Source organism: Mesoplodon mirus, assembly GCF_964341445.2.
Source record: "Mesoplodon mirus genome assembly, chromosome: 2".
NCBI classification, from domain to species: domain Eukaryota; kingdom Metazoa; phylum Chordata; class Mammalia; order Artiodactyla; family Ziphiidae; genus Mesoplodon; species Mesoplodon mirus.
Genome location: NC_138977.1, coordinates 121,651,663 through 121,674,350, shown reverse-complemented (window position 1 = coordinate 121,674,350; position 22,688 = coordinate 121,651,663). Strand labels below are relative to the sequence as shown.

General features: G+C 47.7%; 1 protein-coding gene across 2 annotated transcripts in view; it reads right to left on the bottom strand.

The window, feature by feature from the left end:
* Positions 1 to 22,688, bottom strand: part of ABCB10 (ATP binding cassette subfamily B member 10) — a 34,720-nt gene that overhangs the window by 11,151 nt on the left and 881 nt on the right. For both annotated transcript variants that reach the window (XM_082611511.1, XM_082611510.1), the window contains exons 2-8: positions 14,703 to 14,903; positions 13,742 to 13,944; positions 9,926 to 10,060; positions 9,020 to 9,166; positions 7,887 to 8,022; positions 1,618 to 1,713; positions 199 to 408 (exon numbers count right to left, since the gene is read on the bottom strand). In XM_082611511.1, coding sequence (XP_082467637.1) covers positions 199 to 408; positions 1,618 to 1,713; positions 7,887 to 8,022; positions 9,020 to 9,166; positions 9,926 to 10,060; positions 13,742 to 13,944; positions 14,703 to 14,903 — 1,128 coding nt within the window. The remainder of the gene's footprint in view (positions 1 to 198; positions 409 to 1,617; positions 1,714 to 7,886; positions 8,023 to 9,019; positions 9,167 to 9,925; positions 10,061 to 13,741; positions 13,945 to 14,702; positions 14,904 to 22,688) is intronic.

Genomic DNA, 22,688 nt, shown 5'->3' with positions numbered 1-22,688 from the left:
ACACAAGATATACAATGTGCCCGACGGGCCCTCTGTACTAGCTGCCATAGCCCGAAAAGTGAATCCTCTGTCTGGGATTTCCTTGCTGGGAACAAACCCTCTACGTTCAGAACTCGCACACTGCACGGCCCCTGTGTAATCTGACCCTCTGGGGGCTCAGGAGAGGCCTCCCGTCCTACAACGTGCTCAGCCACTCACCAGCGCTGGGGTCGTACAACCTCAGCAGGAGAGAAATCACTGTTGATTTGCCAGAACCACTTGGGCCAACCAGCGCTGTGATGGATCCTGCTGGGATAGAAAGGCTGAAATCCTGGAATATGGGAACCTCTGGGCGAGCTGGATAGGCAAAATGCACGTTCTTGAACTCCAAAGCACCCTGGAAGCTCTTCTCGTTTAAAATGGCCCCCTCTGCAAGGGAAGATGGAGCTCCAATCACTCAGGGCAAAGCTCAGGCTCACACCGGAGCCCAGTGCCCGCCTGTCTGACTGCAGACGCGGCCCAGCATGGCGAGTCCTGGAGTCTGGGCTCTTCCCGGGCAAGTCGGGAGGCTTCCGACCAGCGCTTCCCTGAACCCGCTCTGCACGGGCAGTACAACCATACGCCCGCCACTTGGCTGGAGTCTCACAGCCCTGAGAGGTAGAAGTCCCCATCCCAGCCTCACTGACGGGACGCCAAAGTGAAGAGGAGCCAGCCTGGCCGTGCCAACCGAGCCGTGGATGGAGCTTCCAGCCCGGGAGCCATGCAGGCGAGCCCAGTGGCCTTCCCCCTGTATGCTGCCTCTGCGGTTCCCTTGTCTAGGGTTTACCTCACCTTCTCTAAATCAATGTTTTGAGAGGATGGTGATGAACAGGCAAGCGCTGCACAACAGCCCCAGAGCTAGAGGGGGTCAGAGGTCTGCTCTGTCCTGTGTAACCTTGCTCCTGACTTGGGAGCAGGGGCTCAATCTCTCCCAGCCTGTCATAGTGGAGAATACCGGGCGTTCACTACTGACCTGGGGCCAACCGCCAGTACCTAGGGATCAGCGAGCAGCTGGCAGCGGTTGCCGCTCACAGCCCCGTCCCCCGAGCCCTTGGCTGGCTGGCCCAGGCCGCACAGCTGCCCCGAGTGCCGGCTTCCCGGGAAGCAGCTGACTAAGGAGACAGCTCCAGCCAATTAGCACCAGCACCCTCCACCCCACCCCCGAAGCCAGGCATCTCAGAGGCTTTTATACGTGTGATCCCTCTTCCTGTCCTCCCTCCCCCTGCCCACACAAACGTCAAAAGCACCAAGGAAGACAAGTCTGGGCACTGGCCGGGCCCTTCCTATCTGCACCCCTGAGCTGCACTCACTTCCACCCTGCTGTCTGTGGCAGCAAATCGCCTGCAGGGAGGTAAACAGTGGCTGCCCACTTTGTGGTCAGTCCCCACGCCTCCAGGGACGCCCTGGGGCCCCGTAACAGCGCCCAGCAGCTGTCCTGCCTCACCGCCCACCCCATTGATGGCCCTGTCCCTGCCGCGTGCAAGGGACAGCATCCCGTTCAAGTTCGTCCATCCCAAGGCGAGCAGGAAGCTGGTGTCACAGTCCGAAACCACATTTGTTTAATCCCAGTAAAGAGGAGCAAACCCATTTCAGACCCACCATTGAAAGGAAGCTCCGGTTCTCTCTCGAGGAGCTCCCAGAGGCGGCCCCCGGCACCCAGGCCCTTCATCAGCTCTGAGTAGAAGGAGCTCAGCCCTGAGGACGAGAAGCAAAGGCACACATCTATCACGGGTACCAGCAAACAGCCCTCTGCTACTCCCGCCCCCCGGGAACAGTGATCACAACCTGCTGTTAATATAGAATCTGATTTGAAGCAGCTACCTGGGAATCCATCAGAGTTCCCTCAGTCTCATACCCTTGTGTTCCTTCAGTTTCTCCTCCTCCAATTTCATTATTTCTAATAAGGATTTAATGTTTGGTCAGATCAGGGAATTTATAAATACATATAGGCATACTAATCAACCACTGAATTAAAATCACAATGTTACATAAAAGTCTACCTACTCAAAAACATAGCAATATAAATAAAATATAATGCTTATCCCATACTTATAAGGAATTTAAGGTACCCCAATATTCATTTAAAAGACATATCCACATAATCAAACCCTCCTTTCAGACACTCAACAAATAAACTTTTACCAGGCTAAAAACTGAAAAGAAATTTGGCAATGTTAAATACTCCAACCTCTTCTTTTTTTTTTCTTTTTTTCCGTACGCGGGCCTCTCACTGTTGTGGCCTCTCCCGTTGCGGAGCACAGGCTCCTGACGCGCAGGCTCAGTGGCCATGGCTCACGGGCCTAGCCGCTCTGCGGCATGTGGGATCCTCCCGGACCGGGGCACGAACTCGTGTCCCCTGCATCGGCAGGCGGCCTCTCAACCACTGCGCCACTAGGGAAGCCCCCAACCTCTTCTTAAAGCCACCTTTGAACTATGATTTAATTAATGATTTAAACTCCAAGTACACTCCATGTCAACTACCAGAACACATACTTGTAACACTTTCCCTCAGTAAGGATGCTGAAAAAATGCAATTCAAGTATTCTAAGGTATACGGTTATTTATACAAGATACGGTGGATTAAAACCTTCAGGTTAAATTAAGAATGCATTGGTCAGAAACAGAGCCACATACATATAGTCAGTTGATCTTTGACAAATGAGCAAATGCAATTCAATGAAGAAAGGGTAGACTTTTCAACAAATGGTGCTGGAACAACCAGACATCCATGTGCAAAAAATGATTCAGGACACAGACCTTACCCCTTTCACAAAAATTAACTCAAAGTGGTCTAAACGTAAAACGCCAAACTAGAAAACTCTGAGAAGATAACATAAGAGAAAAACATATATGACCTTGTGTTCAGCAATGACTTTTTAAGTATCATATCAAAAGCACAATCCACGAAAGAAAAACTTAAGAAAGTTAGAGTTCATTAAAATTAAAAACTTCTGCTCTGTGAAAGACACTGTCAAGAGAATGAGAAGACGGGTCACAGTCTGGGAGAAATTATTTGAAAAAGACACATCGACAAAGGACTGGTATCCAAAATACAGTAGTTCCCCCTAATCCGCGGGGGATACGTTCCAAAACCCCCGTGGATGCCTGAAACCGTGGTGCCCCATATATACTACAGCTGACCCTTGAGCAACACAGGGGTTAGGGGCGCCAACCCCCTCGCATGTGAAAATCCATGTATAACTCTGTAGTAGGCCCTCTGTAACTGCATCCATGGATTCTGTAGTACTACAGTACGTATCTACTGAAAAAAAATTCTGTATAAGTGGACCCTCACAGTTCAAACCCGTGTTGTTCAAGGTCAACTCTATTTTTTTCCTACATACATATACTTAAGATAAAGTTTAATTTATAAAGAGAGTAACATTAATAGTAAACTAGAATTATAACAGTATACTGTAACAAGTCATGTGAATGTGGTCTCTCTCAAAGTATCTTGTACAAATTAAATGCCTTTTCCATCTTAACCAAGCAGCGTGGTGTAACTTTTGCAGTCTGAGGTGCGACAGCAACACCGGCACGAAGTTCTTTTTCCTTCTTCACAATTTCGTGACCAGAAGACTCATTCTTACCACAGATCTCAGTAACCTCAGCATATGATTTTTTCTCTTTATGAAATCAAGAACTTTCACCCTTTCACTTAAAGGAAGCTCTTCATGGCTTCTCTTTGGCATATCTGAATTGCCAGCATCACCACTCTTGCGATTTGGGGCCATTATTAAGTGAAACAAGGGTCACATCAACACAAGCACTGCAGTACTACCCAATGCATCTGGTCACCGAGACGGCTACCAAAAGACTAACGGGTGGGATGCGCTGGACAAAGGGGTGGCCCACGTCCCAGGCAGGACAGCATGAGATTTCATCACGCTACTCCGAATGGTGTGCAATTTAAAATGTATGACTTATTTCTGGAATTTTCCATTTAAGATTTTCAGACTGCAGTTGACCACAAGTAACTGAAACTACAGAAAGTGAAACCGAGGATAAGGGGAGACTATTGTATACAAAGAATTCTTAAAACTCAACAATAAGAAAACAAACAGCCAATTAAAAAATGGGCAAACAGACATCTCACCAAAGAAGATACACCCATGGCAAATAAATATATAAAAGGATACTCTGCATCACATCACCAGGGAAAAAAGCAAATTATGACAACGAACCTATCAGAACAGCAAAAATCCAAAATTCTAACACCACCAAATGCTGGTGAGGATGTGGAGCAACAGGAACTCTTATTCAGGGCTGGTGGGAGTGCAAACTGGTGCAGCCACTTTGGAAGAATGTTTGGTGATTTCTTACAACACTAAACATACCGTTACCATATGCAATCTAGCAATCGTGCTCCTCTGTGTTTACCCAAAGGAGATGAAAACTTATATCCACACAAAAACCTGCACACAAATGTTTACAGCAGCTTTATTCATAACTGCCAAAACTTGGAAGCAACAAAGATGTCCTTTTAATGGATAAACTGTGGTCCATCCAGACAACATTAAAAAGAAAAGAGCTACTGAGCCATGAAAAGACATGGAGGGACCTTCAATGCCTACTACTAAGTGAAGGAAGCTAAGGTAAAAGGCTCCACACTGCATGATTTCAACAATACGACATCTGGAAAAGGCAAAACTGTGGAGACAGTAAAAAAATCAGTGGTTGCCAGGGGTTGGCGGGAAGGAAGGATGAATAGGCAGAGCACAGAGGATTTTTAGGGTAGTGACACTACTCTGTAGTGGACACATGCCATTATACATTTGTCCAGACCCACAGAATGTACACCACTACGAGTGACCCCCTAAGGTAGACTCTGGACTTAGGTAACGTGTCGGTGTATATTCATCAATTATAACAAATGCACCATCTGGTGGGGGATGCTGATAAATGGGGGAGTCTGTGCATGGGAGGTGGGGGGTCTATGGGACTCTCTGTACTTTCTGCTCAACTTTGTTGTGACCTAAAACTGCTCCTTTTCTTTGGCTGCGTTGGGTCTTCGTTGCTGCATGCAGGCTTTCTCTAGTTGCGGCGAGTGGGGGCTACTCTTGGTTGTGGTGCGCGGGCTTCTCATTGCGGTGGCTTCTCTTGTTGCAGAGCATGGGCTCTAGAGCTCAGGCTCAGTAGTTGTGGCACGTAGGCTCAGTAGTTGTGGCTCACGGGCTCTAGAGCGCAGGCTCAGGAGTTGTGGCTCACAGGCTTAGTTGCTCCGTGGCATGTGGGATCTTCCCAGACCAGGGCTCGAACCCGTGTCCCCTGCACTGGCAGGCGGGTTCTTAACCACTGTGCCACCAGGGAAGCCCCTAAAACTGCTCTTTTAAGAAGTCTATTAATTGGAAGGAAGGAAGGAAGGAAGGAAGGGAAAGTCAAGGGAAAGAGTCAGAAGTAGTTCACAACATAGTAAAGAGTTTAGACTCTGGAAAACAGAAACAAAGACAAAATGGCCCTGGATAAACAAAATGTGGTCTATCCATACAATCGAATATTATTCAACCACAAAAAGGAATGAAGTACATGCTACAATGTGGGTGAACTTTGAAAACATGCGAAGGGAAAGAAGCCAAACACACAAGGTCACAAACTATATGATTCCATTCACGTGAAATATCCGGAATAAGTAAATACATACAGATAGGAAGCAAACTGGTTGCTAGGGGCTGGGGAGGTGGGTATAGACTGCTTGATGAGTATGGGGTTTTCTTCGAGGTGAGGAAAATATTTTGGAACTAAACAGAGGTAGTGGTTGCACAACACTGTGAATGTACTAAATGCCACTGAGCTGCACATTTAAAAATGATTATGTTTGTGTTACATGAATTTCACCTCAATAAAAATGTAAGAACAGAAGATATTGGGTTCGATAGGAAGATGTAAGAGCTTTCTCTGGTATAAAATAAACAAGCATATTTTCCTTCAAATAGCACCTCTGACCCTCTCACAACAGAAAATAAATGTAGAATTTACTGGGGTTTTTTTTCAGTAAAATCTATTGTAAGCAGGAACCAACATATAAAAATTCTGATTTATTTAATAAATAAAACAGAATTTCTTGATTGCAGATTCATTACAGAATCACTCTAAACAGTGAGCTTCACAAAAACATTTAAAACCCAACTCAACCTGTAACAGGTCCCTACAGTCCTGCCCACACTTCACTCCTCTCTCCACTGCCAGATGGCAGGAACCATCAACCAGAGCTGTGCGGTGGCCTGTGGCTCAGGAGGCCGAGCCTCCCGAAATCTCAAGCACAGATAAAGCCTCAGCAGCACATCTGTGACCAGGGGAGGTAACTGACTCCCAGGGGATGGGAACTGTGTTTCCAACCAATTTCTGTGCAAGACACAGCTATGAACTTGGGACAAAAGGTAGGGCAGCAGAACACCCCAAAACAGAGGTAGTGTCTATCAGGTCAAGTACTATGGAAAAAAGGAGGTGTCAGCAGAGGGACTAAGAAAGATCAAGACAAATGTGGCAGAAAACGCAAGATTGGGGCGGGGGCAGGAGGAAAGCTGACAGCGGTCAAGCGTGGACCGTGCACAGGAAGGCCACAGAGAGGGAAGGTGGCGGCAGACAAGTCCGCTCTGAGGTGGGACAGAAGGCTGAAAGGAACCCACCCACACGGGTGTGCAAGCCTACAGCCCGACAGGCCCAAATCAAGAGACGGAGAGAAAAGAGCAACACGGTCATCGCTCTGTCCTCCTGAACTGGCCCTCTCGCTTCCCAAGTCACTCAGCACCCGGAAGTGTCTTGATCAGTTTTGTCTTCAAGACCAGCCAGAGGAACTAAAATGCTATTTTTAAAGGGGTCTCTGGAAATCTCAGTCCAGAAAATATCCTCACTTGCTGACTGCAGATGTCTAAGGAAAGGCCTATACCTTTAACCAGTAGAAAACCCTGAAAACAAGAGTGTCGATTGAGGTGACCCCCATGGGATACCTGAGCTCCTTGAACCAGACTTAAATGTTTATCTAACCTTTCCATCTCTTTTCAAAGAGAAGAAGGAAAACAAAAAGCAGGAAATCATCTGCTCCCAGTTGGCTGGGGCCTCAGGAAAGCTACGGAAAAGAAAACCTCACAGACTCCATGGATCTTGCTTCCCTTCACTCAGTAGACAATGAAAGCTCATCTCTGACAGATTCTTGACAAAAGCAAGCAACTGTGCTTCATGTACTCTATTGTTTATATTTGTGATTGTTCACTAGTTTTTTTTTTTTTTTTTTTTTGCGGTACGTGGGCCTCTCACTGTTGTGGCCTCTCCCGTTGCGGAGCACAGGCTCCAGACGCGCAGGCTCAGAGGCCATGGCTCACGGGCCCAGCCACTCCGCGGCATGTGGGATCTTCCCGGACCGGGGCACGAACCCGTGTCCCCTGCATCGGCAGGCAGACTCTCAACCACTGCGCCACTAGGGAAGCCCTGTTCACTAGTTTTGAACATGGCTGACTTTGTACAGAAAGAACTTTACTCCCCACCAGTGACTTGCCCATCATGGAAGCATCACCACCAGAGGACGGGGGTTCCTGTACATGCCTGTTCACACCACCCTTCCTCCCCAGCATCCATCCTACGGTGAAAGGGAACAGGCTGTCCTACATGCAGCTGGAAAGAGCTCCAGTGAGACCCAGAGCTCCACCAGCTACGGGGGGCCTGCAAAACCCTGGAAATTCCTGACCCCGGGGAGGATCCCACTTGTATCTTTGCTCTTTCTTTCAAAGTCAAGTTGGAGTAACATTCTAGGAGAGGTTTTTGCAGTTAGTTAATTGATGAGAGGTGGAGTAATGGGAAAGTTAAGTTTTCATTTCAGAAACTGTAACCCTATTTTTGATTTGTAATTCCCCAAGCCTATTTAAATTATATACCTCCAATGCTTAATCCAACCCAGAAAGCATACATGAGGAAGGAAGAGAGTTCACCCACTGTCATGTGGGCACTACCCATCAGCAGTCCTCCTTTGTACAGGACAGAAAGCACGATCAGGTTCCCAGAGAGCCCGGTCTGTTAAGGGAAGAAAACACAGAGGTCAGGTGGGAACCACAGTCGCCAAATGCAAAAAGCATTCACATGGCCTATAATTCCCTTTATGCATTTCACCATCAAGCAAGATTTTTCCAAAATACTAAATAAGTTTTAATCTGAATTTAAAACTACTTTTGAAATATCACAATATTGAAGGAAATAATCTCATTAACACAGAAACCTAAACACTAAGCCACCCGTCAGATTCCTATTTTACTCAATCTAATCAATTTGCAAAGGAGAAGAATGATAGTAAGGAGGCCTTCCCTAACTGGAGGGAATCAGCACACTAGACGGTGATGGGCCGGGCAGGCCGCACTGAGAAGCTAGAGCCCTGCATCCGCTCACCTGCCCTGACCTGAGTTAGGTGCGTGGTCATGGTCGCTGTAAGCACTGCCTCCTTGGGCCTCCCCATCCGTTAAGTCACGGCCGTTACTGAATCACCTCTAACGTTCTTTCCAGTTTGAACATATTATGAATTTGCCATCATGGTGATTTTCTAGTTCGGTGTCCTACCCAAGTGCATTGTGGTCAACGTGATCAATTTTCTTATACTTCCTTCTTGAAATACACTGAGATTACTTTGGTTAATCCTCAGTGGGTCTCAAACTGCCTGCATCAGGATGACCTGGGACTAAAACACAGATTGCCAGCCCCATCCCAGGAGTTCCCCATTCAGGACATCCAGAGTGGAGCTGAGAATCTGTGTGCCTAACCAGTTCCCAGGTGAAGCTGACATGCCTGGTCCGGACCACACTCTGAGGATCAGTGCCCAATCCCACACTGTCTTGGTCTCACCACCTTTCCTTTAATTACATTTACTCGTTTTCCTCCTCCTTCACAAAAATATTTTAAGGATGGTAATTCTTACTCTTGAGGGAGAAGTATTTTCTATGTATGGCAAGATTCACAGAATAAAAACCCCTCCCAATCCCAACGTCTACCCTTTTCACTCTTTCCAAAATGATCTACTTACTGCTCCAAAGAAACCAGCCCGAGCAAATGCCTCTTTCCTTGCTAACTGCATCACATGGTCCACTTTGCTGGTGTATTTCTCTATTTCAGTCATTTCTTTCCCAAAAGCTCGAACAGTTCTTATATTTCCAATACGTTCCTCAGCTAGCTGGGAGAAATAATACATATATTTCGAGGGAGGCAAAATTAAAATGTGGTTCTCATTTTTAAGATACTATCAACAGAAAGCTGCTCATGATATGCAACTAAGTCAAAAATAGATTTCAAAGCAGAGTATATGATAAACAATCCTGTTTTTGTAAACAAATATATATCTATACATAGACACATCATATATATAGGTAAATAGATAAATGGGAAGGTAGGTACATAGATAAAGAAATATATTTTATGTAGTGAAAAAGACAGATGAAAAGGATAGACTCCAAAATGTTAATAACATGCATTCTGAGAGCTAGAATTATGCATGTTATTTTTTCTCTTTATAGTCTCAAAATTTTAGTTTCATAAATATGCATGGCTTTGTAACATGAAAATATAAGTTATTTTTAAGTTTTAAAAAAGACAATACTGGATAGCATTACAAAGCTACCTTTATTAATTAATGAAGGACAGAGTATCATCCAGAAACTATTTTCAGAATATAATTAGCTTTTTCGTCCTATAAGAAATAGTGACAGTAAGAAGTTCACACAGTGTACAGTCAAGAGGGCTCAACGCTGAGGTGTGGGTAGTAATCTAGTCTAGAAGGCAGAGTAGTACTTTGTGTTGCTAAGATCCGGGGGGCTAGTGTAAGGAAAAGGAAGTACTTTTTTGAAAAGCTTCAGCACATCCCTTAGGGTCTGCCCACCGATACCCTGGCTCTGAGTTCATTCAAGTGGAGACCACACCAGGGAGGGGCCTTTACCTGAGTGGCTTGTGCCAGGGAGTCCTGAGTGACTTTGGTCAGTTTCCGTAGGTATCGGCCATAAAGCACAGCAAGGATGGATATTGGAGGCACCACACTCAAAACAAAAGTGGCCAGATTAGGGGAGACAAAAAACTGTCAAAAACAAAAGCCAAAAGGTATTGTGTTACACAGAGTAGCAGGACATTCTCACTGCCCGCTCTGAGTGTGTGTGTGTTGAAATTAACAGGCAGGCTTAAAGGTGCGGTCTCGAAATCGTACATCCGGTTTTGGTAGAACTTTTCAAACATTTTCAGTCTTCACAAAGCCCCATGAATATTCAGCCTGCCACACAGGAGTGACGTGACAGAGAGCCGCTGAAGCAAGGGTGGGGCTCTTCTACCCTCCACTGCTGCACCACTACTGGCAGAGCGCAGGCGCAGGGCTGCGTAAATCAGGCCGCGCTGTTCCACGACAGAGAAGGGGGGCAGGACGCGAGCAGAGGAAGGAGGCCGCCTTCTGCTGCACGTTGGCCAGCCCACACCCGGAGTTCTGCATTCAGGTCCAGATCAAGGGCTCTGAACAACCTGAGCAATAGCTCACTGAAATGACTCAGGTGGCAGCAAGACCAAAAATACCCACATCATATGACAGAGTTGAAAGAGCACTTGGCAGGGGGTGTAACAACCAAGTTAGAGCTGTTTCCGCAGCTCAGAGGACTGGAATCTCAGTCGGATGGATCTAGACTCAACAAAAGGAGGAGTCTCCTAACAACTGGAGTTGCTCGAAGGGGAAGTAACACAGTGTGGTTTTCCCGTAGCCAACCCTGCAATTAGGTGATTGCGTTTTAAATGGTACTAGCATCTCTTCAACAAATTATTAATTATAAAATAGTATCATCAGTACAAGGCTCCCCTAAAATGCTGAGGAAAAGCTGCAGACTGAAATGTAAAGTAAAGAACGAAGCACGCAATCATTCACTTGTTTACTCATTGGTTGCCTAATGCCTTCATGCAGCGAACACTATTCTAGGCACCTGGGAGATAACTGACCCACGTGGAGCTTCCTCCAAGGGGACAGCAAAGGTGAGAGAAAGAGAGAGAAACCACAGGGTCATGTGGTCTTGGAAGAGCAAGTACACCGAGGCCCTGAGGCAGCAATGAGCTCAGCACCTTGATCTATGGGACGACCCACCCTGAGCAGACAAGCAGACGCTGGGATGGCAGTGGCCACAGGACACATGCAGGGGCAGCGAGGCACCCAGGCAGGTCTCAACACAGCACAGCCCAAGCAAGCCCTCTGCACGGGGGGCAAGAGCATCCCTCGGTGCCCCCCAGGCCCTGGGGACGGGCTCAGAACCTTCCCTCCCTGTGCTCCGGTTCCACGCTTAGAAATAACCTTCTGAAGAATATCGCAGGGTGCTGTCATGCAAGGAGCGCTGGAGTATCAGAACTCACTTCTTAATGGTGGGAGGAAGACCCCCAAACATAAATTACCAAGCTGGCAGTATGGTACAGGCATCATTAGGTTCTTGGGAGCAGGCTTACCACAGTCGGGTCCAGGGAGCCCATGAGAAACAAAGCACACTTCTGTTCCTCCAGAGCTAAAGGCCAGGTCCCAGGAGATGCCCCCTTGTGAGGCCCTGCTATGAGCTGAGTGTTTGCGTCCCCCCAAAATTCATATGCTTTAAGCCTCCATGGGGCTGGACTTGGAGATGGAGCCTCTAAGGAAGGAGTTAAGGTAAAATGAGGTTATAAGGGCGGGGGCCCTGATCTGATAGGATTCGGATCCTTAAGAGAGGAGACACCAGCGAGTCAGCTCTCCCCCCACAAGCATGGAGGAAAGGCCTTGTGAGCAGAGCACACAGCGAGAGCATGGCTGCCCACAAGCCAAGAGAAGAGGCCTCAGAATGAACCTATGTTGTCAGCACCTTGATCTGGGATTCCCAGACTCCAGAACCACGGGAAATAAACTTGTGTTGTTTGAGCCCCCAGATGTGGTACTCTGCTATGCAGCTCAAGGTACTAAGGCTCCCTCCCTCTGATGAGCCACCTGCCCTACACTGGGACTCTCTTCACCTGCTACAGAAAGAGGTTCCCAGCTCTTCCTGAGCCCTAGACTATTAATATCTGGAAATGGTGCTTTAGTTCAGGAGGGCCCTTCTCCCAGAGTTTTGCTTCTCTCTTGGCTGGGCATACATAAGATTTCAAAGCTGTCTTCCATTCTGTACATCAGATCTTACAGGCTCAACATATCCTTCTGCTCTGGACTGAATGCCCTGTGGGACACAGGACAGAAAACCAAGCTTTTCCACCTGTGAGAAAAGATCAGTCACCGTCCTCATTCTAGGGGTCTAGAAGTACACTAAGATGACAGCCACTCACAGCTACTGAGCACGTGAAATGTGACCAGTGTGCTGGGGAACTAAATCTTGCATTTTATTTAGTTTTAATTAAAATCTAAATTTAAAAACTGATACTCCATTTCTATTCAGTTATTGGTAAAGTTTTAAGTATGTCTGGGAATTTGGGTATGTTAATATACTTTTTCAACCACAAATTTTATGAAATCTAAATACAGATCAGGTATTCCCAATGAAAATTTAGCATCCAGATTTAGATGTTCCATAAGTATAAAATACACACTATATTTTGGGGGCTTCCCTGGTGGCGTAGTGGTTAAGAATCCGCCTGTCAATGCAGGGGACAAGGGTCCAAGCCCTGGTCTGGGAAGATCCCACATGCCGCGGAGCAGCTAAGCCCGTGTGCCACAACTACTGAGCCTGCGCTCTAGAGCCCGCGAGCCACAACTACTGAAGCCCACACGCCTAGAGCCCATGCTCCACAACAAGAGAAGCCACCGCCATGAGAATCCCGTGCACCGCAACAAAAAGCAGCCCCCACTCGCCGCAACTACCCGCGCTAAGCAACTAAGACCCCAAAATTAAATAAATAAATAAATTTATAAAAGAAACACACTATATTTTGAAATCTTAATATGAAAAAATAATTTTAAATATCTAACAATTTTTATATTAAACACATGTTGAATTGATTTTTGTTTATATTAAGTAAAATTATTAAGATTAATGTCATCTCACCTTTCTTTTCGTTTTTTTTTTTTTTTTAATTTTTTTTGGCCACGCCACGCAGCTTGTGAGATCTTAGTTCCAGTTCTGCGACCAGGGATTGAATCCGGGCCCACAGCAGTGAAAGCACCGAGTTTTAACCACTGGACTGCCAGGTAATTCCCTCTTTTTGCTTTTTAGAACGTGGCTACTAGAAAATGTAGGCACACGTGGCCTGCACTACATTCCTACTGGCCAGCCAAGCAGGTCTGAAGAGACCCCTGGTGTGAAGAAGGGAGCTGGGCTCAAGCCCCCAGCTAAGGTAGGGACACGGGCCTGGGTGGAGAGGGCTCCCCTGAGGGCAGAGCTGCCTGCGTGCAGGAGGGGACCTGCTCCTGACAGGAGGAGGAGAGGAAACGAGGCCTCCGTCCCATCCAGACGGCAGTGGCAGCTTCCTGCCTTTGGGGATGGAACTGACACCCCTCCTCTGACCCACGCTCAGGACCCGAGGGCCCTCCCACCACCTTCACACGTTCTCGGAAAACTCAGGGAACAAGGTAATTTTTTCTAAATGCAACGGTCCGTTCTCCAGACAGGAATTCATTGCGGAGAAGCGAAGGCGCAGGTGCCACCAAGGAAGCAGCTGCTCCAGGTCCCCGCGGCCTCTGCGACAGCGATGAGAACAGCTCACCGGAGCGCACCTCACGCCTGAGAAGAGGGCGCGGGCCGAGCCCCGGCCGCAGGGCGCCCCGGCAGCCGGGCCGACATACCATCATGCCAATGCCAATGGAAGCCTGGGCTCCGGCCCTGAGCCCGTCCGAGAGGTTCTCGGTCACCGACCGCCCCAGCAGGGCCGCGTCCGAGGACAGGCGGTTGATCAGCTCTCCGGTGCGCGTCTTGTCAAAGAAAGCGACCTCCTGCCTCAGAACCGAGGAAAAGAGCGAAGCTCTCAATCTATTCACGATGCGCTGACCTGCAAGGCAAAGAGCACTGGCGTCGGCTTGGGCTCAGCCGCTAACACGCAGCCACGCGGCCCGAGGTCGGCGCCTCTCCTGAGCCGCAGCCCCGGAGGCCTGTCTGCGCCGGCTCGGGTGCGGTGGGAGCCCGGCCGCGCTGCCCGGCACGCGCTGGTGACCAGCACCGACCTCCTCTCGGTGCCCACAGCCCGAGGACAGGATATAGCGGTAACCGGAATGTGACCAAGAGACTTTTGTAAAGTATAACTTACAGAGAAGTTTTACGACGTTAACTCCTCAAAAGCTAATTTTGCTTCTCCTTCGCAATCCTTTCCTGGATTGAACTTCAAATGGCAAGAACTGGTTAATTATCTACAGAGTATTTCATCAGCTAAATGGCCAGCAACCGACTTGGAGTCGGGTGTCCCGGGCTCTAGCGTCACTGTGGTGTCACCGCCTACTAACAAGCAGGCCTCACAGTGACACCGACCACTATCGCCCGGCCCCGGCTGCAGGGGCGGCACAGCGCGGGGCACCTCCCGGCTTCTGCGGCCGCCTCACTCAAACCTCCCGGAAGGCACACAGGCGACTGCGCTGCAATTCACAGGAGAGGCGGGTTGAGCACAGAGCACGTGATCTACAACAATCCCCAGCCCGGTGTTGGCCCTGTCCCCCGCGCGGTGGAGGAAGAGAGGACAACATGGGGACCGGAGCACAGGGAACCCATGAGATCCGCCCCCCCACCCCACGTAGCCCAGGAGGTGGGTCGTGGCACCTGACGTCTGCATGAGGTAGACGCGGACGGCGTTGGCCGCGGCGCCGCACAGGAACACGCCGCCGAGCGCCAGGCAGAGGCGGGTCAGGCTGGAGCTGTAGTCCGCAGAGGGGTTTGTGTAAATGACGTCGATTATCTTCCCCAGAAAGAAGGGGGCGGACATGGTGATGACACTGGACACCGTCAGAAACCCAACTGCAGCTGGAAAACACAAGCAACTCTCCGGTTCATCGGTGCTTCGGCCAAGGGGCAGGGTGCTGAGTTCATCACGCTTCTTTCCCGAATAAACTTTTCAGAGCATGTGATGCTCTCAGATGCTGGGAGTCTCCTCCCTTTAGCTCCTGGACCCCTGACTAAAGGGAAGAACCGAGTAGGTTCTAGGGCCAGATCAGGCAGGATGACTGTAAGGGCCCTCACTGATCGTCCCCAAGTACCCAGACAAGACGGCTTTTGCTTTACCCTGGTCTGCTGCTCTCTTCTTCCCCAGGAGTAACTGACAGCTAACCACAAAAATTCGTTCTGGCCTCCCTCCCGAGATGTTATTTTTCCTACATTTGTGCTATACATTGTTATTCCCTGGCATCTAACTGTATCTTAGCTTGAAGATCAAACTATGCAGGTAAAGCTCTTGATTATGTCTAATATTTCAAAACACTTGAACCTTTGGAAAGCAGTTAATGGGCAGCCATTACACATGTGATACATTCCTTCTTAATATTATTGCTCTGGGAAATAAAGTACCAGAATATGAGCATGATAATAAAATATGTAAGAACACAACTGTTCACACTCCTTAAAAAAAAAAAAAAGACACAGGGCACAGTATCTTTTCAGAAAAGAAAATATCAAGAAAATCCAATTAGGAACAACATGTATCAGATAACAACATTCCTAATAAGAGGAATGCAAATTTACGCTACAAAGATGTATCAGTTTTCATCTAATGATTGGCAAAGATCAAAGAGTTTGACAGCACGGTGTTGGTAAAGCTGTGAGAAAAGAAGCATTTACACTGTTAGTGGGTGTGCAAACTGGTAAGGTTGCAATGGCAGAGCGATGTGATCTTATCAATCAAAACGTAAATGCACATTCCCTTTCATCCACCAATTCTGTCTCTAAGATTCTAACTTACAGATATGCTCCCATATGTGTATGCAAAACATGTACACTCAAGGGTGTTCATTATGACATTGCTTATACCAGCAAAAGATTCAAAATATCCTAAACGTTCATTAATGGAGAAAAGTTAAATCAATTATGGAGCATTTATTTTATATATATTATGCAGTCGTTAAAGAGAACGAGGTGAGTCTATAGGAAGCGACATGAAGCCATCCACCAAGATACACTGTTAGTGAAAAAGGCCAGGACACAGATGTTAACATCCGTGGGACTTTTTTGCTTGTTGGTTTTCAAGTTCATGAATGCACAGAATATCTCCAGGAGAGTAACAAGAAACAAGTAACAGAGATTCCTTCTGAAGAGTGGCATCGAATGACTGGGGCAGGGCACGTGCCACTGTGCACCTTCTGAGTTTGGTCCCGCTTGGGGCCCAGCTAGCGCCATCACAGGAGAATCAATGGCGAGAACCCCAAGTGGACACAATGTGGGTTGAACCCTGGGGAATGGGCGCTCCCAACACCCTGCAAACAGCTTCTCTATCTGTGTCTTGCCTGATGCTCACACTTCAGTGAAAGGCTTTACTTTCACGAAACCTTAATAAAAAGAGTAGAGAGCGAACTCAGTGTAAACCAGTTGTTCAGTTGGCAAACAGAGCTCCAGGAGGAACGTGAGCCTGACTTAAGTCGGGAACATTGCACACACTCTCTCCCCTCAAGGAGGCCCGCTCTGCAGCCCTATCTGTTAACACAGACCCACACACAGCAGCCTCGCCCTCCGTTCTCCTCCGAGCGCTTCCCAACGCTTCACTTGTCTACTGTCTCTCTCCAGTAGGATAAAAGATTTCTGTCTGTTTTGTTCACTGTTATATCCCCACTGCCTACAGGGACAGGTATATAGGAAAAGCTCAATAAATATTTGTTGGATGAATGAACAAATAAACTGAACTTTGGCAAAGGAGGCATGAAAGCGTATCACAGTTCGACAACAGCCTAAAGAGAACCGTAAGATCTGGCGGCTCAGGAAGTCCGTGTGGCAATGACTTCTTTACCGGAGCCAGAAAGCCCATGTGACTGGCTGAAAACCCCTTTATCACAACCGAACTGCATAATGTGAACCTGGCCAAGGGCCATTTCCTTCTGCTTTAAGACCTGGGGTCTTGTTTCAAAACGGCGCTCAGAGGGACTGGAAGCCCGAAGGGTGTAGGAGGCAAGTGTAGCTCGGGTTCTGCAGGGCACGGCCACGGCAAACGGGCTGCTCCAGAAGGCAGTGAGTGGCCTGGCGAGCGGGGGGTTAACCCGAAAGGCCTGTTTCATCCCTCATCAGCAGCCAGCTTCTCTGGTCTGCTTCTTCCCTTTGGCAAATACTTCCGTAAGTGTTATGTATGCAGAGTGCCATCAAGGTCCATCTCTCCCTCCCGCCTCTAGTTTTCAAACTCAAAGTTACAATTCCAAAATAAGAACCTGTATATCATGGACACACACTAGTTCCTACACAGTAACGATAATGATTACAAAGGGAAAGGAATTTGGCTGAATCAAAAGTCGTTCCAGGATCTCCCCTCTTTCCTTTTAATTAAAAAAACAAAGAACGATTGACAGCTTGTCTTTATTGCCATTTGCCTCTTTCTTCTACAAGTTGAATGTATACAAAAGTTAAATTTTTTTTTCAGCGTTGGATTAGCTGGATTCCTGTTAATTAAGGTTTTACTACATAGCACCGTCTCAGACATTCATGAATCATGTAGATTTGCGCCACAACTATCATCTCTGATTCCTCCCCAAACCTGACAAGCCAAGTATACCATAATCCTTCTAGAAACTCTTCTCCACCTTTTCTCCATGGTTAAACATCTTGCTTGCTCCTATCCTTGCTTGACGGGACCCAAGCAACTGTTATCTGTCTCTTGACAGGTATCTTCAAGTATCTTTCCGTTACCCTCACTCTACTGCATCACAGCATTCAAAGAATGAGAGAAATCTCCTCCAAAAGAAAGGGGATGGAAAACCTGAAACGGAGGCTGTTGGGAGAAGGGCTGTGGCTGGTAGACAGCTCCTGGATGGACAGGTCTGGGGGGTGGAGGAGGCTCTCAAGCATGTCTATCACCACTGGATACAGGACGGATCTTTTAATGACTCGTCTGCTCGCTTTGCTGGGCAGGTGCATCTACCCCCATGTCACTCAAGTACTAAGGCACCAACCACCCACCACTCTCTGAAGCATTTGATATGCACTCTCTCCAACAACGCTTTTATCACCCCCATTTTTTTTTCCAGAGAAGAAACTCAAGCACAGAGAGGTGAGGGAGCTTGCCCAAGGTCACCCAGTTCATACACTGCAGAACCACATTCTGAGACAAAGCTTGTCTCCTTCATCTTCTCACATTCCAAGCCAAGAACACAGCAGGGGTCTCGCCTTGGGGTGAGAGCAGGCAGGGAGCAGAAAGGCTGCAGGATAAAGCTGGAACAGGGGCTCTGGTGCAGAGAAGTACTGAGAAATAAAGTGGAGGCATACGAGGCTCTGAGTTCTAAAGTAGAACAGGGACTCTGCAGCAAGGCAGGCCTAAAAGGGCCTCGGGCTGGGGAGTGAGACAGTCAGATTTGCATTTTACATGATCCACTCTGGCAGCAGAGTGAAAAGAAAGGACCTGAGGCTCCCCTGATCCAGGTGAGAGGGGAACTGGGGTGAAACGGGGAGGGGCAGAGGGGATACGGACGGTGACAAGGACTGCAGATATTTTTAAGAACTAGATTCTACAGGACCTGAGAATTTCAGATTTGGGAAGCATGTTGGGAAGGTCAGTTCTGAAGTTGGGACTGACAGGGTCAGTGCCTTAGTTCTGCCATCCAGCTGTTTGACCTTGAGTGGGTCACTCAAACTCTCTGTGCCTCAGTTTCTTCATCTGTCAAATAGCAATAAAAAGAACCCCTCCCTCACAGAAATGTTGTGAGGAGAAATTACACACACACACACACACACACACACACACACGTAAAGCCTCTGGCCCAGTGCCCAGTATCTAGTAAACAGTAAGTATCTGCTATTATCTATATTACAGCTGTCACCGCAAGGCATCAGGAATGACCCATGTCCCTGCAGGTAGCTCCACTCTCTGACGGGAGGGACAGGGGAGGAAAGGAATTTTCTGTGTCTACAGGGAACAAAGGAGTGGAGGCCCGGTGCAGGTTGGAGGCTGAGGTGAAGGAGCCTGGCATCTAGCTAAGCTGGTCTGGGCAGGAGGTGAAGGGGGCTGACAGCCAGCAGGAAGTGGAGGGTGAGGAAGCCTCACAGGCTTGTGGAGTGACCTGGAGAACAAAGGTCTGGGCAAGGCCAGAGCATCGGGGCTGCCTGTGACGCGGTGCTCCTGTCCAGCAGACACGCGACGGGCGCCGCCCACAGAACTTAAAATCTTCCAGCTGCTACATTTAAAAGAAACTGGTAAAATTAATTTTAATACCATATTTTATTTGATCCAATATATCCAAAATATTAATCAACATGCGATGAACATTAAAAAGTAAAGAAAGTTCACTTTTTTTTTTCCATACTAAGTTCAAAATCTGGTGTGTATTTCCATCTTGAATCAACTCCGACTAGCACGTTTCGCAGCACAGATACAGAATGTTCATGTTTTCTCTGCAACGTGGTACTTCCGTAGGGCTTTCTGGAGCGGTCTCCACTGCGGAGGCTCAGCCTCACTGCCCCACCAGTGCTGTCCTTGTCAGACCCTCTGTGCCGACTTGGGCTGCAGGAAACATGCTTCGCCCTCTCCTTGCTTACCGCACCCACTGGTTTCACCACTCTGTTCATTTTGGTCACATCACGGTCTATCTCCATAAAATGTAACTACAAATGCAGCAAAAGCTCCTGGCGGGCGTCAGGTTCTGAGAACTGTCCTCTTCTCAAACCACACAAGCCCTTATCAGCGTTTAAGTGAACACCCTGGGGGTGGAGGGCTGGACGTGCACCTGCCACATCTGGCCAGGGACCTGCCTGCAAAGCGTGAGCGAGACAAGCTCCTCTGCACCGGGCCCGCCACACAGAGACCCTCCATTGGCATCTCACGGCCCCCTCCTAACTCCCAACTCCACGCACGGCGCAGCTCGCCTCTAACTCCCTGGGAGCCCCAGCAGCCACTTCTATCTGCCAGGCCCAGCAGGACGGCTCTGACCAGTTACCTCTTATCCCATCAGCCCACAGGGGCTCCGCAGTGAGCTCCTCCATCTTTTAAGACTCCTGTGACCAAGGTGATAAGATGAAGAATTATCAGTGAAAAAAGACTGCAGAGTAACCTTGTAGGCCACAGCTGTTGGAAGATATCTGCAAATTCCTACATAAAGTGAGACACAGGGAGGAGGGGCCGCGGAGAGCATCGAGGACTGTGGTTCCTTTAGAAGAGAAATGGAAATGACTGTTCTCAGCAGATACCTATAAACATTTCAAATGGTGGACCCTGTTTAAAGTTTCTGACACAAATCACTTAAGATCAAAGTTTTCTGGTCACAGTTCAGGTAGCATGCTCACCAAACTACTGAACACAGATGAAAACACTGTTATTCAAATGCACAGCTGAATTTTTGAAAAAGGATTTTTGTATTCTTTTTCCTAAAAATTAACAAATTAACATTGGAATTCCTTCTCTTCAACTCAGCTTTTTTTGGCCTCTTGATTTAAAAGTACACACACACACACACACCCTTGCTCTTTATTTCCAGTTGCAAAGAGGTGTGCCGACTTCTGAGGCTGCTCTTACAACGACAAATTAACGGTGACCCCCTCAATGTTCTCTCAATCTTTCAAATGCCAACATCCAGAGGGGCTGCAATATATTACATATAATAACTTCAGAGGAAACCGTACGTCCTAATAAGGCGCTTTCATCATATTAAATACAATAGGTATTTACTATCTGCTTAAAAGGTGGGAAAAAATTAACGTACCAACCCCAGACTTATTTCCTCAAATTATACATTCACAATGATTCAATGCAGTAGATCTAAATAGCTCCCCTTCTTAAAATAAAAGGAGATACAGCTCTTCTCCTGTTTAAGGCTGTCTTCTCAGCATGCTAGCAGGCAGGACACGTGGGACAGGGCAGGAGGGTACAGGGATGGTGATCACAGGAGAGGCAGGGCTGGGCCACCCACTGTGGCCAGCATGTGCGGGTGCCACAGGGCCCGACACCTAAAAACCTTCTTGACATCTAAAATTTCAGAAACAAAACAAAACTGGATTTCCTTACGCTTACTTTTAGTTACATACGGGAATGATGGACACACCCCTCAGTGCTCAGGGTTTCTAAACTCAGGCCTCCCTCTGGGCCTGGTTGGACTATCACTTATTCCTTCTTTGAAGGCTCCCTGAGCCCCGCTCTGTACCACACACACAGGCTAAGAACTAGACACAGAAAGATGAGGCAGACACAGCCCCTTTCCCAAGCAGCTCACAGGCCAGCGAGAGCTCCTAGCCTCAAAATTTTCTTTTAAAAGAGGAAAAAGGAAAACTTTATTTCCATCAAAACACACGCACGGGCCTCCCTGGTGGCGCAGTGGTTGAGAGTCCGCCTGCCGATGCAGGGGATACGGGTTCGTGCCCCGGTCTGGGAGGATCCCATATGCCGCGGAGCGGCTGGGCCCGTGAGCCATGGCCGCTGGGCCTGCGCATCCGGAGCCTGTGCTCCGCAACGGGAGAGGCCACAACAGTGAGAGGCCCGCATACCGCAAAAAGAAAAAAAAAAAAAAAAAAAAAAAAAAAAAAAAAAAAAAAAACACACGCACAACCAACTGAGCAATGAGATAGTTCTCTTTATACCTCAGTAATACCAAGAACCCCCCTAAACTGTAACAGTCAGTGAGAGGTATAAATGTTCCCACTCTACTGCCCTCCTCCTCGGCACCAACCTGCCCTACATCACAAATAGCTCTCTAGGACTATCCTTCCTAAAGCAATGGACTTGTAACAAAAAAAGGTGGGATTCTCACCTCTTTCAAGCCTAAGAACCTCACAAGCCCTCTTTGCAAGCCCTCATGACATGTGCAGTTTTATCTCCAGTCACATATCTTTTCATCAATGTTTCTCCCCCACTAAGCTGCAAGCCCCAGCAGGAGCGGGAACCATGCTTCTTCCTGTTCATCAGTGGAACCCAAGGGCCTAGCACACAATGAGATTCAATATTTATGAAAGAAACGAAGACTTGGAGAAGTCTCAAAACCTTTGAGATCTTACAAGGCCCTTGCATTTAAACATTTCTTCATTTATGGCTAAAATGAGAAGCTATACAAAAATCTGTTTATCTGGATTTTGTTTCTAAAAATATTCTTTTTTTTTTTTTTTTCGGTACTCGGTCCTCTCACTGCTGTGGCCTCTCCCGTTGCGGAGCACAGGCTCCGGACGCGCAGGCTCAGCGGCCATGGCTCACGGGCCCAGCCGCTCTGCGGCATGTGGGATCTTCCCGGACCGGGGCACGAACCCGTGTCCCCTGCATCGGCAGGCGGACTCTCAACCACTGCGCCACCAGGGAAGCCCTAAAAATATTCATTTTGACTTCTTTTTAAAAATTACTTAATTATGATTTAGTTGGGTTATGATTCACAGTTTCTCAACACTTCTGGAGTTTACAGATCACTGATCATGGCCAGTGTTGACTCTTCTAAAAAGAACTTAGTAACTTCCTGCCTACCACCCAGGAGACAAAAGCAGGGGACAAACCTGAAAAGTTTACGCTGTTTTGCTTCACAGAGTAAAAATATTGTTGGCTGCTTAATAAACTTGCCTGAAGCACGCACATATGACAACATAGGTTTATTTGGGGCTAGGACTAATTTTACAAAGATACGGGAAAAAAACCCAGGTCATTCTGAGAACGCC